Source organism: Olea europaea, chromosome 1 (assembly GCF_002742605.1).
Source record: "Olea europaea var. sylvestris chromosome 1, O_europaea_v1, whole genome shotgun sequence".
NCBI lineage: Eukaryota > Viridiplantae > Streptophyta > Magnoliopsida > Lamiales > Oleaceae > Olea > Olea europaea.
Genome location: NC_036237.1, coordinates 18,622,258 through 18,639,525, shown reverse-complemented (window position 1 = coordinate 18,639,525; position 17,268 = coordinate 18,622,258). Strand labels below are relative to the sequence as shown.

Sequence of the window (17,268 nt, the reverse complement as noted above, 5' to 3'; positions counted from 1 at the left end):
CAAAAAAAAAAGGTAAATGTGAGGATATAACCCATCAAAAAATAAAAGGTAAGGACATTTTTCACAAAAACATCGAAAGATAGGAAGTTTTGTACTATTACCCCATTATATTTTATTTTTCAACATTTTAATCGAGAACAAACATGTCATGTAGAACACTAGTCCAAATACAATCCATGATATTCTATACGAGTGTCAAAAAATAAATTATATTACAGAACAAAAAAAACAATAGTCGTATGTTTAAAATGTATAAAAAGTATAACACAGCAAATGACTAGCCGAACACATGTATCAAATACTGACAGTCCTAACCAGATTTAGCCGTCCATCCATTAAAGGATGCCTCGTGATAACTTAAACACAGCATCAAGTTTAAAAGTGATTACAAAAGTTAGGAACTGAAAAATGTATGATGACATTTCACTATTATGATAAAAATGTCGAAAACAAAAGTAGGGTACTACGGATACTTGAGGCAAGCAATCCATAGATTAAAGAAATGAAGTAGTATCAAAATTACAAAGAACGCTGATAATCCTAAGAGCAAAGGCCTGCACATAAGATGCTAATATGTTTCCATCTTACATAATCACAGACAATAAAAATTCGAGCCTATTTCTTCATTGCTCCATGGCCGACAAACTTTTTTGCAATTTTTTTGAACGCTATCAAATTGAATTTATCTGAGACTATATGCAATTGAGATGGCAGATTATGGGTATAAAAAACGGTCGTTAAGGACCTCCAAAATTGGTTTTGTAGTCCAAACCGCTGAGATTAAGGAACATTCAATGGCTCAGCCTCAGCATCTCTTTCCTTCATCATGGCCCAATCTTCTGTCTCTGTCCCAAAAATAAATAAATAAATGAATGAAAGAAACAACATTAAGAAAATAGAATTTAGTTCTCAGATGCCAATTGCGAACGGTACAATGAAAAAATGGTTAGCATTGCATTAAATAAAGTTCATCCAACGACAAAATACTCACTTGACTTATCTCCAATTGCTGCAAGCCGTCTCTGTAAAATGGACGCGACAAAGAGGAAGATCGAACACATTCCAAACATGATCGTGATGGGGAATGCATTTACCTTCAAACAAAATCCAAAAAAATTAACAACTAGCAATAGCATGTTCATAATGCCAGAACCTTAATCACATTATGGATCAGATGAGGCAGATCCTGGAGATTCTGATTTTAATGAGACCCAAATGTCTGGATTTTTCTAAGATAAAGGATCCAAAAATGAAAAATAAGAATTCAAGAAAAAACTGTACAAAGGAAGTTCTTACTGCCACTAGTTGAAGTCTCTAGAGCTATTCATGCAAACATGGGATAAAATATATAGCTGAAGCCATATAGCATAAAGAGATCAGGTAACGTACGTTATATAGAACGATGCAAACAAAGATGTTTAAAGGGATGCGGAAGAAGTTCATGATGGTGCTTCGAGCTTCTTCAGGGATGTATTGGGATCTCATCTTCATAATGGATGGCCAGAAAATCCCTACACAAGCCTCAAAAGTACAGAAGCCAAGAAGTTGGAGACAACCTGCAAAAGTGATGCCACCTCCTTTCACCTTTGAAGGAGTTACCAGGAACTGCCACAAGTAATAAGCACTTAGACATAATCCAGTGATATGGTCAAACAAAACAAACAAGTGTATTTCTGGACATACATTTGTCAATAAGGGAAGCAGAAGGGAGGCAGAAGAAATAACAAAAACAATTTGCATGTAGATCTCTACTCTAGTCGAGTTGCTGGCCAATAGACGAGATGCAATAGAGCTTCCCAACATTGAAGCCAACATGAAAGTTGCAAAAATAAAACCATGGGGAATATCTTCATCATTTGGACTCAGTGCGGGTGTCCAGAGAAATACAAATGTATACATTGAACCTTCAAATAGAGACTGTATTGCACCCAGCAAAGCAATCTTCTCATCTGTCCAAAATAAATCATTATACTGAGCTCCATGAAATTGGGAAAAGATCAATAGTTTCATTTATTGAACCAAAAGAGTTGGGTAGCAGAACAAAATTTAAAAAGATACTGAGCTGGATCCCCCACTCAAAAGTATTTAGAGATGAAAATTGCATCCTATTATTGGTTTATCTAATTTTTTATATTTTTTGTTCTGGTATTATTTGATGTGATTGGTGGGTACACGGGGATCCAAAACTATGACATATGACTCCATGGACTGTAATGACTCCACGAAAGCTCTTAAAAATTTAAAGTAAACTATATGGTATAGAGTTATATCTGGAAATCTACCTGAAGCAATTGCTACAGCAGCACCCTTGAACTGAGTAAGCAAGTCCTTGTTCTCCGAAGGGTCACCATAGTTCTCAGTCCATGATGATAATATAACAGCCATTCCAATAGCTAGAAAAATGGAAGCAGCATCAAAGGGTGATACAGGCCCAAGATTTAAGGTATCAACTAGTAGATTTCCAAATAACCCAGCGAGAATTGCAACAAGACCATTGCCAAGGAATACAGCCTTAGAGAAAGTTAATGAGAGCCACTGCTGATCGAAACCCCTCTAGAAAAAAATGTAGCGAAACAAAATTGCCATCAGTAATCAACTAATGAAGTAGTTTCCACAGTTCATGAGTAGTTCCATGAACTTTGCTTTTGTTTCAGATACTAAAAGAAATGACTTTCAATTAAAATACTAAATATTACATCTTGAAGCTGTCAAGAGTCATAAAGGACAGATATCAATCATTTGCATATAGAGAAGGTCATTTTGAGTAAAACAAAATCCACACACTCATCCATCTTACATGCATCTCATTTGTGATTTGAGAACACGAGTCATGACTACAAAGATCAAGAGAAAGGGGCGTTTGTTTCTCATTTTTGTAAGAATGAGAATAAAAAATATAGCCGTTATGGACCCCACACAAGAGATTGAAATTCAAATTTTGTGGCTTGATGTAATGGATAACGGTCATATTTTTCATTTTAATGGGGAAAGAATGGAAAACAAACAAGGGCTAAATAAAATCCAGATTGAAATCTCTTTCAGCAAATTTATTATGAAATAAGATTTGACTTTGTGGGGTTGCATAATTCACCGTTACTGAATCACATATACGTAGTAATAAATACAGTTGGACTACAAATTAACTTTCACCATTATTTAAGTTCCCTCACCTTGAAATGTTCTGCCACGAGCCACGATTCAAATGCTGAAAACAGGAGAGATGTGGCAATACCACCCAAAACACGTCCTACCATCAGAACTTTATACTGAGGAGAATGCTTAGTGATGCAGCTCAGTATATACGTGATGCAGTAAGTCACACATGCTCTCTTCCGTCCCCTGAAATTTCATTATATAACTCAAACACGAATTTAGCATAGCAGTATAAAATTTAATAACATGATTTCAAGAGGATATCTCACTGTTTATCTGCTAGAGATCCAACTATGGTTCCAAATAACATGGAAGATCCAAATCCTGCGATAAAGAGCTGCCCAATTTCCCCCTTCCCGAAGCCATAAGTTGTGTAAAGGTAGTAAACATAAGGACCCTGCAACCAGTCACCAGCTGTTGCCATAAAGACCAACCATCAGCAAAAGCAAAGACTATTATTTTCAAATATTTCTTAAAACCAAATCAATTTGAAAAAGCTATCACCAGAAGCCGTATAAAAATAAGAAAGAGCAACCGACAATAGGATTTCATATTACTGGATGTCAGATGCAGTTGACACCAGAGGTAAAATAAAGTATGCATATAGACTGCATCAACTTAAGATTGATTTTCCCCGGATACTAGCTTTAATAGGGGTAAATGAAAAATAATAAGTATGAAAGATGGAAAAATTAAGCCGAAGTTATCTCTCTGCCACGTGAGAAAATTTTAGACAGTAATTTGCAAAATATTTCTAATACGGTAAAAAATCAAGAGTAAAGGAAAGCAGATATTATATTTATAAGCATAGTAACTCAAATAACTGAACTAATCTGTATCGAGAGATGATATATGGAATAACTAAAAATAACAAGTGACATGAATAAAGAAGTCCTACGAGCAAAATCCAATCCATTTTGAAATAGAGACTATTGACAGCTCTATGCAAAACAAGGCTGGATCTACCTTCAGAACAATATAGGACTCGCATCACAATTGCTGGAAAAACTTAGCTTCAATTAGCAGAGAACATTCTATAGATGAAAACTCAACTTCAAATTAAACACACAAAATAATCAAATTAGGCCCAATTTAACTAAAACGTTGAAGCTTTACTAGTCTCTCAATACCAAATCATAATGTCCACGAATTCAGTCATCTGCATCGTCCTACATTAACTTAGGTAAAGAATAAAGATACAAACCCGCTGAGATCTAGATCCAACAAAAGAATACAAAAAAACTCAAAAGCACACGCTCAGTGCATCAAATCCATAATCATTCACTCATTCAGCAGATCAGATCACATACTGTAGACGAACAATTGAATAAAGCGAAGCCGCCCTTCCTTAAAATCAATCCATGCTAGAGAACTATGTAAATTAAGAAAATTAGAAACTCGAAAGGCCCAGATCTGGGGTTTTTTATTTACATACCCATCATGAGTGAGTAAACGAGAAGGTAATTATTCTTGAAGGAATTGAAAGCTGCAGAAGTATTAACCCTATCCTTGTTACTTTTGCTCAGCTCCAATGCTGCCACCACTGCCCCCAAAGCCCCAAACACCATATAGTAAAACAACTCCATTTTTTTCCCTTACAATTTGATCTCAAATTCTCAAAATTGGAACAAAGAAGAAGAGTGAAAATGTAAGCTCTCACTTTTAGATAATGTGTACAAGAACATCTCTACACAGATATTATAAGCAGCGGAATGGAACGCGTTTTGCTTGTGCTTGACAGGGAAGTATCATTAATTTTTTGTACTCCGGGGATCCAACCTCTCATAATTGTAGCATTTGAATACATGCGACAGTCGAGCCTAGTTGAAAGTTGAAACTCGGGCTCGGCTCAAGCGAAAATGAGTCGAGCTTTTTTGGACTTGAATTGTGTCGAGCTTTGTTCATTAAAAAATCTAGGCTCAATCTTAGATTGCAGCTAGGAACTTACCCAACCAAGCGAGGTTGAGTTGAGCCGAGCCGAACCGATTCTTTTTTTCTTTTCTTTTTTTTATTTCGTGACAAATCTAATATTTTTTTAAACAATTTTAAAACAAATTAAAAAAATTGTACAATTTATACGAATTATAAAATTAAATAAAAGTTACCACTTACAACCCTTCTCTCTCTCACTCTCTTTTTTTTTTTTTCTTCTTTTTTCTTTTTTTTTTTAAAGGTTTGGGACCGACTCAATCAACATAGATATAATTAAAAATTAAATGTAAAATACACCCTATATTTAGCAAAAAAATCCGTTTCGACCAAATTTAAATTTCAAATTCATATAAGGTAAGCATCGTGTAGTTACACATAGCTGCCTGTTTAAGATAACAGTAACACTGTTGCTGATGCCTGTTAAGGCAACGGTAGTTACCTCATCCTTTACTTTTCATTTTTTTCTCCCTTTTTCAACTGTCAGATTTTAAAAAAATAAAATTAAATGAGCCGGCTCGGACTCAAGCATACTTCTCAAAATGGGGCTCAACCCAAGCCTCACATTAGCCAAGCCGTCGGCTCGAATTTTTCCCCGGTTGAACCACGAGCTGTTCGAGCCAACGAGTCAAATTAACTCTCCTAGTGACATCGTATCCCAACCTTTTATGTTCACGTGCTATGGACTAAAATGGTAAAATCGTGCGAATAAGATTTCTTCTATTATGGTCATTATTTGTTTATATCATTTGAGGACAAATTATCATGCGACTTTTCACTAAAATCGTAATTTCAATCAATTTTGTCGCGTGTTTCTTGAAAATATGACATACATCAAATTTTTAAGCATTGAATCAAGCTAGAAAACAAAATTTGGAAATATGAGGGTCGCTTACTATTAACAAAGACTTTAGAACTTGCAATCAAAATGAGATAGTGAAGATCAACTTGTAGATATTATTTCAATGTTCCTAATTTTGTTAGATTATGTGTTGTTTAGTTGACGATGACAAGTGAAAGCATGTGGTTTGTGGGTTGGTGTCGGTAGTTAGACTTTACAAGCGGATTCCATATGGGATCTTGATCTTACAATCCAATTGGATTGGATTGGATTAGATTGTAGGTCCAGATGCCATGTTACAAGTTTGAAATATCGAAAATTGCATACTGTTCGTCCTCAATTTTATAAACATAGTTGTATAAAAATTCCCCCAGTTCAATTTTTTTTTTTAATTTTCTTTAGCATTTATTCTGACCTTAATGACTGTCACGTGGCACCGTGTTTGCAGGGAGGAAAAAAAAGAAAAGAAAACTAATCTAGACCCTAGGAGTAGGAGTCCATGCCTATATTTTGGCATTAATTAAAGGTTGAACCCTAATTTTGAGGGCCTCCACTATCCCATCCCTAGAACTTTATGAGGGAGGTAAATCGCGGGATGTGCTCTCAACAGACCAGGAAATAAGAACTGTCTGTACACTGCGCCGGAGTCTAATTTCATCTTTCAGGAATCGAACCTCCACACTGCGACTGTCAGCAAAGCATAAAATAACCTCATTTTTATCCTTTACACCACTGAGTTATGTCCCAAAGGGGCATATTTTGGCATTAATTTCTTGTGTATTAGGTTGAGGTTTTCCCATTTGGGATAAAACAAAATATTGTTAGCTCCGTTTGGTAGTAATTTTTCTTTCAAAAAAATTAAATTTTTGATCGTTATTATATTATTTCAATAATTATTTTTTACTTCTTCCCTCATAATTAGGATCCATTTTTTCTTCAAAGGTAAAAAAATCAATATCAGTTGATGTGCACATGAAGCAAGTACAAATTGAAACAAAGTTGATAAATTTTCCAAATCAGAGCCCAATTAGTCAATTTCAGTGTGAAAGTGTACCGACACTATTTATTCCTTCCCTAGAGCAAGTACAATAATGTCTTAAAGTAATGAAGCGTATAAAAATGAACAAGCAATTGAGACCTATTTAAGCAGATTTTTTTTTTATAAGTCCTTGTTTGGTAAGGTTTAAAATTAAAATTTAAATTTAAATTAAAGTCAATAATTAATTTTAATTACATATTTTATCGAATACATAACTTTTCAACCACATATTTCATTATTATTTTTTTATTAAATTCTACTAAAACTTTGATTTTTAATTCAAAATTTCTAAATGATTTTCTATCACTTTTTGTAGGTTTCGTCCCTACCGCGTAAAAAGTCAAGAAACTCAAGATTGGTTTTGAGCAACATGCATAATTATAAAATCTGCATAAAATATTTACAATTGGGTCTTGAAGTGAAAAAAAGAAATTAATCAATAAATGCTTGTGATTCTGAAAATAAAAGGAATGTAAACCTAGAAATGTAAATGACTCGGCTCGCTATATATATATATATATATATAGAGAGAGAGAGAGAGAGAGAGAGAGCAGTTGACAGCTGCCTACAGGGCCTATGACACAGGTCATTTTTGACCTGCAACATGGGCTCGAGCAGTCTCTTGAAAATAAGGCTCGATCCGAGCTTGGTCGAACTTTCATCGGCAGAGTCATGGGTCATCCAATCCAACAAATTGAATTGATTTCCCCATGTGAATCTCAAAAATCTTGGTTAGTTGCAGTGACAGAATTAAGTCCCTATTTGATGATCATTACTGAGAAGAAATAATATCTTAAACAGTGATTTTTAAAAGAACGTGTGATTAGAAACTATGAACTCGCATTAAATTTATGTGCAAAATATTTTATTATATGAATATATGGTTAAAAATGAGTGAAAGTTGGTCTCTATTTGATTTCCTTTAAAACAAAAGAATTTATTTCTCACACTCATTTTCAACCACATATTTACACAAAAAAATTAATTTGCATACAAATTCAAAAAAAAAAATCTCACTTTTTAATCACATTATCTAAAAAATCACTATTCAAGACATCATTTTTACACAATAACAAGCATCAAATAGGGACTTAGAAAGTTTGTTTTAAAGAGAGATAAAGAAGGACTAAATGTTATTACAAGAAACAATTTGACTTTTCTAGTGGATTCCTAAAATATTGATTACACGCTCCGATCATTTAATTTTTGTTTTCTGATAGGATTAATTAATTACTCGTATTCAAGAATGCCTTGCACGCATCGCAACGACTAAAATAGGAATAAAGTTATGATCAATTGAGATGGAATCCGAGGATTTATTTTTTTTTTGGAGTAAAAAATAATTTTTTTAAAGAATTTGTGGTTAGAAAGTAAGGAAATGTTATGAATAACATAAAATTGACACCATTTAAGTTATTTAGAGCTTGTTTGGAAGATTTTTTTTTTTTTTAATAAAAAATAAATATTCTAAAGAATTTGTGGTTAGAAAGTAAGAAAATTTTATGAATCACATAAAATTAACGATGTTTTGTGTGGATACAATTCAAAAACAACTCTTTATCGTGGAGGTGAAGTTTGAGGATTCAAATGCAAGAAATTAAAATAATAATAATAATAAATTATTCGTAAATGTGCCATTATATTTTCCATCTTAATGAGATTTCTTTCCAATTACTAGCTAGACACAACGCACGTGCCATAATGTAGTTGACTACATAATAGTATAAATATAAAAAAATTATTTGTGTTAAGCATTAACGACATCAAATTTAAGTATATGTTGCTAAATGTTTAATCCTTTACGCGTTGGAAAAAATTTGTCAAATCACACCTGACAGTGAAATGTAAATATAGAGATGAGACTTTAGAGTATGCCTATAGCTGTGCCAATTGGCATTAGTCTATGTTGAATGACAACTCGCATTACTCTATGTTGAATGAAAGACGTTAAAAAGAACAGCATTTGTAGATAAAACTGACCAATCTACAACCCTTTTTTTCTTTAATATCCTACACATAAGAGCTTGTTTGGTACAATTTAAAAGGTAAATAAAATTAATTTTTTTATCGTTATTTCACTATTCTAATCGTTATTTTTGAATTCTTCTCTTACAAGTAGAATCTACTTTATCTCTAACGATTAAAAACTCAATTACCAAAATTCCTACCAAACAAACACTAAAATATAACATCAAAATAGAGTGTGAGCGTAAGCCAGATTCTTTAAAAACTGACATCACAAACAGTACCTTAACGTAGGAGATATCAAAGTTCCACAAGTAGATCAGTCAAAACAACACAAAGTAACGTAAATGAACCACTAAAAATAATCGATCTAAAACACAATTATCTAATTGACACTGAATATCAATCATTTCATGCCCAATTAATGAAATAAAATGTTAATGCACAAATAATAATAATAATAATAATAATAAGAATAACAATAATAACAATTAGATAACTTGATTAAATGAAAAAGAAAATTAATAATTAGATAAATTGACGAACAATCATGAAGTTAAAAAAATAATAATAAAGCATATGGTACAAATTTTCTTTCCAACATCTCACATCACAAAATGGTATAAAAAAATTCATCAAAGTCGTTAAATTTGAAATTACTATTGAACACAATAAAATCCTAACTGTTAGGTTTTAATACCCAATAAATTTTGGACGATGATGTTAAACGGTTTCGGATTATATTTCATAGGCTTCAAGCGATGAGTGAAATATTTATCAACAAATTAATTCATATGCACAACCCAAAAACAACGTGGGCTGCTAATAACAACTTAATTGTACTAATGTTGCATTGATCCAAATTCACTTATATAGGAGGACCCAATGTCTTGTGTCTTAGCCCAAGTATTGGTACAACCTAAATCTATATATACTCATTCTCATTGTGGAAGCCATGTGTTTTGCCTTTTGTTTGAGAAGAAAGAACAAGGTTGCTCTTTATGTGATCTCCTTCGAGTTCTTGCCTTTGTCTTCTCTTTGACTTTGTAGCTTGCAAATCACCACTATATCTTTGTCCCTTTGCGGGTGAGAAATAAAGAAAGCAATCATAAGTGAATAGAGTTGTGGGTTGGAGTTTTGGTTGGTTGATTGATATTGATTGGTAAGTTGAAACTAAGCTCGAAATCCATCCATTGAAGATCAATTCCGCAACATTTGGTATCAAAGCTAAGTTGTTGGTGAATTTTCGGCCCAAAATCGATAAAAACTAGTCTGAAAATCGGCAGAAAAAACGAAATAGAGGCTGTCCAGTTTGAAATTTTTTTTTATCAATTTTTTTTTTTAATTTTCAGCTGAAACCACTTAACTATTGGACAAACCAAGACCATGGGCGGACTCTGTAGATCGAGGCACACGACTGAAGGGTGACGCGTGGTGGTCAGTATGTGGAACTTCGACGAGCGCTCATGAGAGCGCGTGGGGCCTTCTACGATGACAATATCTTCAAACTTTTTCCTTCGGACAACGAGATGGACCCTGCGGTGTTGTTTGTTTTCAATTTTCGGTGCTGCCATGAAATTTGGACGATCTTTCCCCTGCTTATTTGGGATTCATTTTTTGCTTAATTGGTTGCTACGGTTGCTGGTGACTTTAGAACGAATAGTGATGAAGTAACAAATTCGTGTTTCTCATAATTTACGGACTTAGATTGTTCTGATATATTGGCTTATCTCAATTTAAATTTGAACATTAGTGCATCATTGTGTGAGATGACAATAGGATTGGGTTTACCGTGAAGGGATAACCGTTGCTTGTACTAGAAATTAAAGAATTATTTGTTTTGTTTGAAGTGTTGGATTTAACTGCAAGTCAACAATTGCTTTCTATGTTTAATTGTCTTCATTATGTGAAATTTGAATTTTTGTTAACATACGTGTTGAATTTATTATCCTGTTAGAACACTTGGACTTGACCTGTTTGAGCATTCCCTTGATCTAAAATTGTAAATCTTACGAAACCTTGGAAATTTAGAACGGTGTATAGTGTGACTTTAGGATTAATTTGTGTAACCTATTTGTACATTAAGTAGTTTTGTTTTCTCAAATGTCTTCACATTTCGAAGTTGATATTTTCAATGGGAAATTGAATTTTTCAATTTGACAACAAAAGATGAATGGTATTTTGGTTCAATAAAAAGTCTCAAAAGCCATATATTGCAAATTCCCTGCAAATTTAACAGAAGCACAAAAAAAAGAGTATGATGAACTTGTTTACACTTCAATTATTTTACACATAGCTAACACTATTTTGAGAAAGGTCATAAAACTTGATTCTATAAAAGAATTTTGGCAAAAGTTGAAGAAATTATATTTGCTTAAATCCACTCCTAATAAGCTGTACTTGCTTGAACGTTTTTTCAATTTTAAAATGGATCATTCAAAGGATCTTGATAATAATTTAGATGTTTTTAACAAAGTTGTTCAAAACATTGTTAACTGTGATGAAAAAGTATCTGAAACATATAAAGCCATTATTTTGTTTAATTCCATACCTGATTCATATAGAGAGGTTAAGAATGTAATTAACTATGGTAGGGACACATTAACACCCGAAATTGTCATAGACTTCTTTAAGAGTAAGGAAATGGAATTAAGGTTGAAAAAAAAAGATAAGAGGAGTGGTGAGTTACATATGATAGATGAGTAAAATGAAGTTTAAGCAAATGAATTTGGATAGACCTCAAGATATTAGTAATTTGAGTAGTGACTCGATGATGAGGGTGATAAGAAGAAGGGCAGAGAAACGAGACAAGTCTAGTAGTGGTAAACGGTGTTAAAACTGTGGTAAATCTGGACACTATTAGAAACTATCCAAAGAAAAAGGATAAGTAGAAACCTAAGATGAGAGGTGAGGCAAATGTGGCTATAGAGTCGAGTAATGACCCTAGTGAGGTTTATTAAGAGTGAACTAGTCACTGCATATGCATCCGTGTGTAATCATTTCTGCATGTGTGTGATTACTTAATTTTGTTGCATGATTATATGTTGCATTTTCAATGTTTTTGATATGTACATTTGCATGAATTTGAGACAATATGATTACTTGGTATAATTATTTGCATGCATAGTGGGTTAGGATGCATTAGCAATGTGGTGAATGTCTATTGGTGAGGTGGAGTATAAATCTACCTAGAGGTACATTGGCGGTTTGTATTGGGATGTAGAGGTGACATTTGAATCACAAGTGGGGAGGTGGTTAAATGTCTAAAATTCTTTATTTGTGAAGAGACTCTGATTCGATGGAGTGTGAGAGATGCACTTTTATCACTTCTCTTGGGTGGAGACCCATTATCCATGTAGGTTGGGAGAAGTGATGTGGTGATAGAGGATTATCCCATGAGATTAGGATTTATTGTGACTTATTAGTTAAACATGAGTTGAATGATCAATCTAGTGAGCATGGTGGACGATGAGACGAGATATGTGTTCTCGAAGTGTGAGCAACACGGAACAGGATATGATAAGTATAATGTGTTTTTTCAAAAAAATATTATTCCACCCATTTTCATTTTTACAAAATGGGGACCAAACGGCGGCTAATTTTCCTTAGTTGGGCTTCTTAACTCTCGAACTTATCAAAATCATTCGGCCTCATTAAATACATCTATTTACTAACACATGTTCCTTTCAATTAGGCCACCTATAATGCTCATTTTTATTAGGCCACTTTAGTCAATGTCCAAATTACAAGTTTTTAGACATTTCAAGATCACAATGTAAAAATGAAGGAAAAGGGTTTTTTTATTCAGAATTCAGGGATTGATTTAACTAAAAATATTAATATAAAATATATCAACCCCAATTCCAAACCCTAAAATTCTAATTCTCTCTATCTTCTTTCCTCTCTCTAATTGTCGTAGAAAATTGTCCCCACCACCACACTGCAGTACCACCACCACCACCAGCATCACACTCAACCATCTCACCACACACCCACAAAAAAAAAATCCCCAAACCCATAGCCATAGTTGTCATCAACTCCATCGTCTCTCCCACATGGCTATCGATTTCATTGTTTCTCTTTGTCTCTCTATCGTCTCTCCCACGTGGCCTTTGAGTAGCGAGCGACGCTCAGTACGATCTCCTCCGAGGGTCATTGTGCGACGATGTTTCACTACGAGCGCCCACTGCGATCTCCTCCACAGGATGATAATGAATAGCACAAGGCCGCTGTAACGACTTTTTGTGCAGAATATCTATAGCACAGATCGGTGATGGTGTTCTTTTTTTGTTATTGTTTTAATGTTAGCTGTGGGTGATTTTACTTGTTTTCGATTTTGCAAATAGTTATTTTAGTGGTGGAAAGGTGGCAGTGGTGTTGGTGGTTGTTGAGTGGTGGTGCGGTAGTTGCTGTAACGATTTCTTATGCAACGTCACCATGGGGCTGTGGAAGAGAATGTCTTGGTTGCTGAGGGCATGGTGAGTTGGTATTGGTGTGGTGGTAATGACGACGACTGTGGTGGTAGGGGGAGCGATGGTAGTCGTGATAGTGGTGAGGTGGTGATGTCAGCATAGCTAGATGCTTATTCCTAGCTACACGAGATGCTTATTCCCCATCTCTCACTATCTTTGAGCCTAGTTATAAGATCTCGTCTTCTCAAGATGGCTTTATAAGTCTTCAATAGTTCGATAGCTATTCACGACATGTTTATTTCTCGTCTCACGAGATGTTTATTCCCTGCTTTACTAGATACTTATTACTGGTTTCACGAGATGCTTATTCCTCACACATCACTATCATTGAGCCTAGCTATAAGACCTCGTTTATCTGAGACTGCTTATAAGTATTCGATAGTCAGAGAGCTATTCGCAAGATGTTTGTTTCTCCTCTCACGGATTGTTTATTTTTAGCCTTGACAGATGCTTATTTGTGGCTTTATGAGATGCTTGTTCCTCGACTACCGCCATCTACCAACACATTGGCACACCACCAACTGCCACGACCACTACAAAACCACAAATCTCTAAAAGCAACGCAAATAATATCACCCAATTTTAAAACATGATCTCAAACATAATGAAAAATGAAAACCCATCAAAGAAACCTCTTCATTTTTCATTTGCGAAATCTTTAGTAGTCGTAAACAACAAATATAACGACATAGTCGATTTTCAATGGCAACTTACGATGTTGAAACCATCGACAAACTGTAGGGACTTCAATCCTGAAACCCAAGTTGTACCCACAACTACCCATAACACCACATAGAGTTGATTGTAGGAAACCAAAAACCCACAATCCCTGTAAAAAAGTTGAAACCCCTAATTAAAGCACCTTCTATGCGACAACTAAAAATCAAGGAAAAAAAATTAGAAGGAAATATTTTTTTTCCCACCATTCTCTTTTTCATTTGATGGGTTTTCACTAAAATTGGACTCTAAAAGTTGCATTGAATCCAAACGCAAGAAGTTTCAAATCTGAATCTTTAGCAAAAATCTAATTATCTATAGCTAGTCAGTGAGCTCGGAAGAATAAAGGAGCATCTTCACAGCAATAAAATTGGAAAATCGAAATAGTACATAAACTACAAAGTGGGGTGGCTCATGGATGGTAGGTTGGCGGTGGCCGACAGGTAGTGTGGGGTACAGAGGGATATCTAGTTGGTTTTGGGTAGGTGCAGGTGCGGATGGTGGGTTGGGTTTATGGGAAAAAAATGTGACTTTTCATTTGAATCATACTATAGTGACATAATCATTAGCATAATAATTGACATAATGTCAAATGACATTTTATCATTGAACTATTTTAAATATAGTCAATTTTTTCATCCAATCAAATCTTGCCAACTAACATTATGTCGCTCTATCTATCAACCACTTTCTATCAAAATGGCATTACCCTTTCCTTTTTATTTCTGTTCTCATTTTTTTTTTTGGTTTTAATTATTTTAATTGGTAATTAATAAAGTTACAGATTTATCCTTTTATATATTTGGTCAAATTCTACTATTGTATTTAATTAACGATCATTTGGATCCCAATTGCTAACTAATTACACAAAAGTTTGGGATCTTCCCTGACACAAGTTGAATGTTAAAGTAAAGTCTGCTAAAACTCAAAGGTTAGTGATCACTGCTGCAATTTTTTCAAATAAAATTCATATATCCCCACATGATTGATTGCAAAAATTGATTGTATTTAAACAAGAGGAAATTACTAGAAACGTCCACTTCAACATATCCATTTGTAAAAATGTCCACCATTGCAAATCCTTGCAAAAATGTCCATTTTGGAATAATTTAGACCAAAATACCATTGTTACCAATTTATGATTCCACACAAAGAAAAAAATGGAGATTTTTGCAATTAAAATTTTGTTGGCCAATAAAATTTTAACATACAACCCGACCTATTTATTTTAAAAGTGCACATGTCAAATCACAATAAATGTTATTTTTCTCATTGACACAGAAATGTCGAGAATTACATTCAAGTGTATAGAAATGTCATGTTCAGAATGAAATGTCATTCTAAATATCTAATATGTCGAAAACATTTAATATTATGATTTGACGTATGTATTTTTGAAATATAAATGGGGTTCAAATATCCATAACGACATTTAAAATTTCGAGAACATCATTTTAATATAACTTCTCATGGAAAATACTTCTCGAAATCCACAACAAATTGGAAAAAAATTAATTGGTTCATTTTTTCATTAAGGGCATAATAGGCAGTTTAGTACTAAATTTAAAAAGTGAATATTTTTCAATTGACATCTATGAAATTGGAAATTTTTGAAAATACCTCTTTAAAAAATAGAATGACAATATTCTATAAAAGCATGTTCTATAGTGATTATAAAAATTAATTTTTTGATCGTTAGAAAGAAAAGCAGGTCCACCTATGAGTGAAAAAGTCAAAAATGATTGCTGGAACAATGAAATAAAGGTAAAAAATTTGATTTTTGAAGTGAAAAATTGTTACCAAATGAGGGCTAAATGTACCTATCAAATCAACTTCTGGTGGGCCCAGATCATCAACTTCCGATCCTACAAGATCTGCACCAATAATATTAACTTTTTAATTTTTTTAGAGAGAAAATTTTGACTTCCATTGAAGTCTCTCTAGTAAGCTTATGATATTCCGCCTTTGTTTTATGTTTCTATTAAAATTCTTGAGTTATACGTGTAAATCGGCTAGGATTGTTAAAATTTTACTATTTTTGAAATAATTTTGTGGTTCTCGAATTTCTAGTGTTGCTGTAAGATGAAAAAAAAAAAGGCAACAGATCCGAAAGTTCACACATTTGAGGATGTTGCGAAGCACAACAAAACTAAAGATTGCTGGCTAATCATTAGTGGGAAGGTCTGATAAATTTTTCTTAAGGTATTTGCAAAAATGTCCAATTTTACATATGTCAATTAAAAAATATTCACTTTTTATAATTTTTGTAAAAATGACCAAAAATAATACCAAATTCTCTATTTTACCCTTAATGAAAGAATAAATAATTTCATATTGCATGCCCATGTCAAATCATAATTAATACTAGACACAAAAATGTCGAGACAATATTTAAAGTGCAAAGAAATGTCATGTTCAGAATTAAATGTCATTCTAAACATTTAATATGTCAAGAACAACGTTTGAAATGTTAAGAACATTTAATATAGTAATTTGACATGTGTATTTTTGAAATCTAAACGGATTCAAATATTGAAAACAATATTTGAAATGTCGAGAACATCATTTTAATGTAACTTCTCATGGAAGCTACTTAGGGGTACTCTCGTCCAAATAATTGCAAAAATAGATATTGAAAAATTTTGGATATTTTTGCAAATGACTATGTCAAAATGGACATTCTTTGTAATTTTCTCATTTTTCATCTTGTTTTTGAGTTCGTTACTATGTACTTTGCTATAATAATTTCACTTATTTCTGTTTTGAATTTGTTAGCCCATCTCCAACGCTGCAACAAAATTTGTACTATTTTACACCAAATTTTATACCAAATCTTGGATCAAATTAAAATTCATCTCCAACCATTACCCCAAAACTTACACCAAATGAAAAGTGTATAACCAATTTTCTCTTTTTTTTTCTTAATAATTATTTGTTTATTTATTTTACAAATACATAAATTACTAAATAAATAATTACTTTAAATTAAGAAAATGATTAAATTCATTAATAACACACCATAGAATAAAGAAATATCATTGCAATTTAACTCTCAAAACTCGTATGTTATTATCACAAATGATCGAATAATGCATTTCAAATTTAGATTTATGTATGTATGTCGTTGTTTAATATATTTCATGTTAACTTTA

General features: G+C 33.2%; 1 protein-coding gene and 1 pseudogene across 1 annotated transcript; one reads left to right on the top strand and one right to left on the bottom strand.

Annotated features, from left to right (window-relative positions):
- Positions 1-394: 394 nt before the first annotated feature.
- Positions 395-4,926, bottom strand: LOC111396339 (molybdate-anion transporter-like). The gene is made up of 8 exons (XM_023022751.1): positions 4,589-4,926; positions 3,423-3,567; positions 3,171-3,339; positions 2,283-2,553; positions 1,684-1,949; positions 1,390-1,605; positions 992-1,094; positions 395-845 (listed from the first exon to the last, which is right to left on the bottom strand). Exons 1-8 carry the CDS (start codon positions 4,737-4,739, stop codon positions 781-783), a joined length of 1,386 nt encoding a protein of 461 aa, XP_022878519.1. The 5' UTR covers positions 4,740-4,926; the 3' UTR covers positions 395-780.
- An 11,272-nt stretch (positions 4,927-16,198) lies between these two features.
- Positions 16,199-17,268, top strand: part of LOC111405434 — a 4,367-nt pseudogene continuing 3,297 nt past the window's right edge.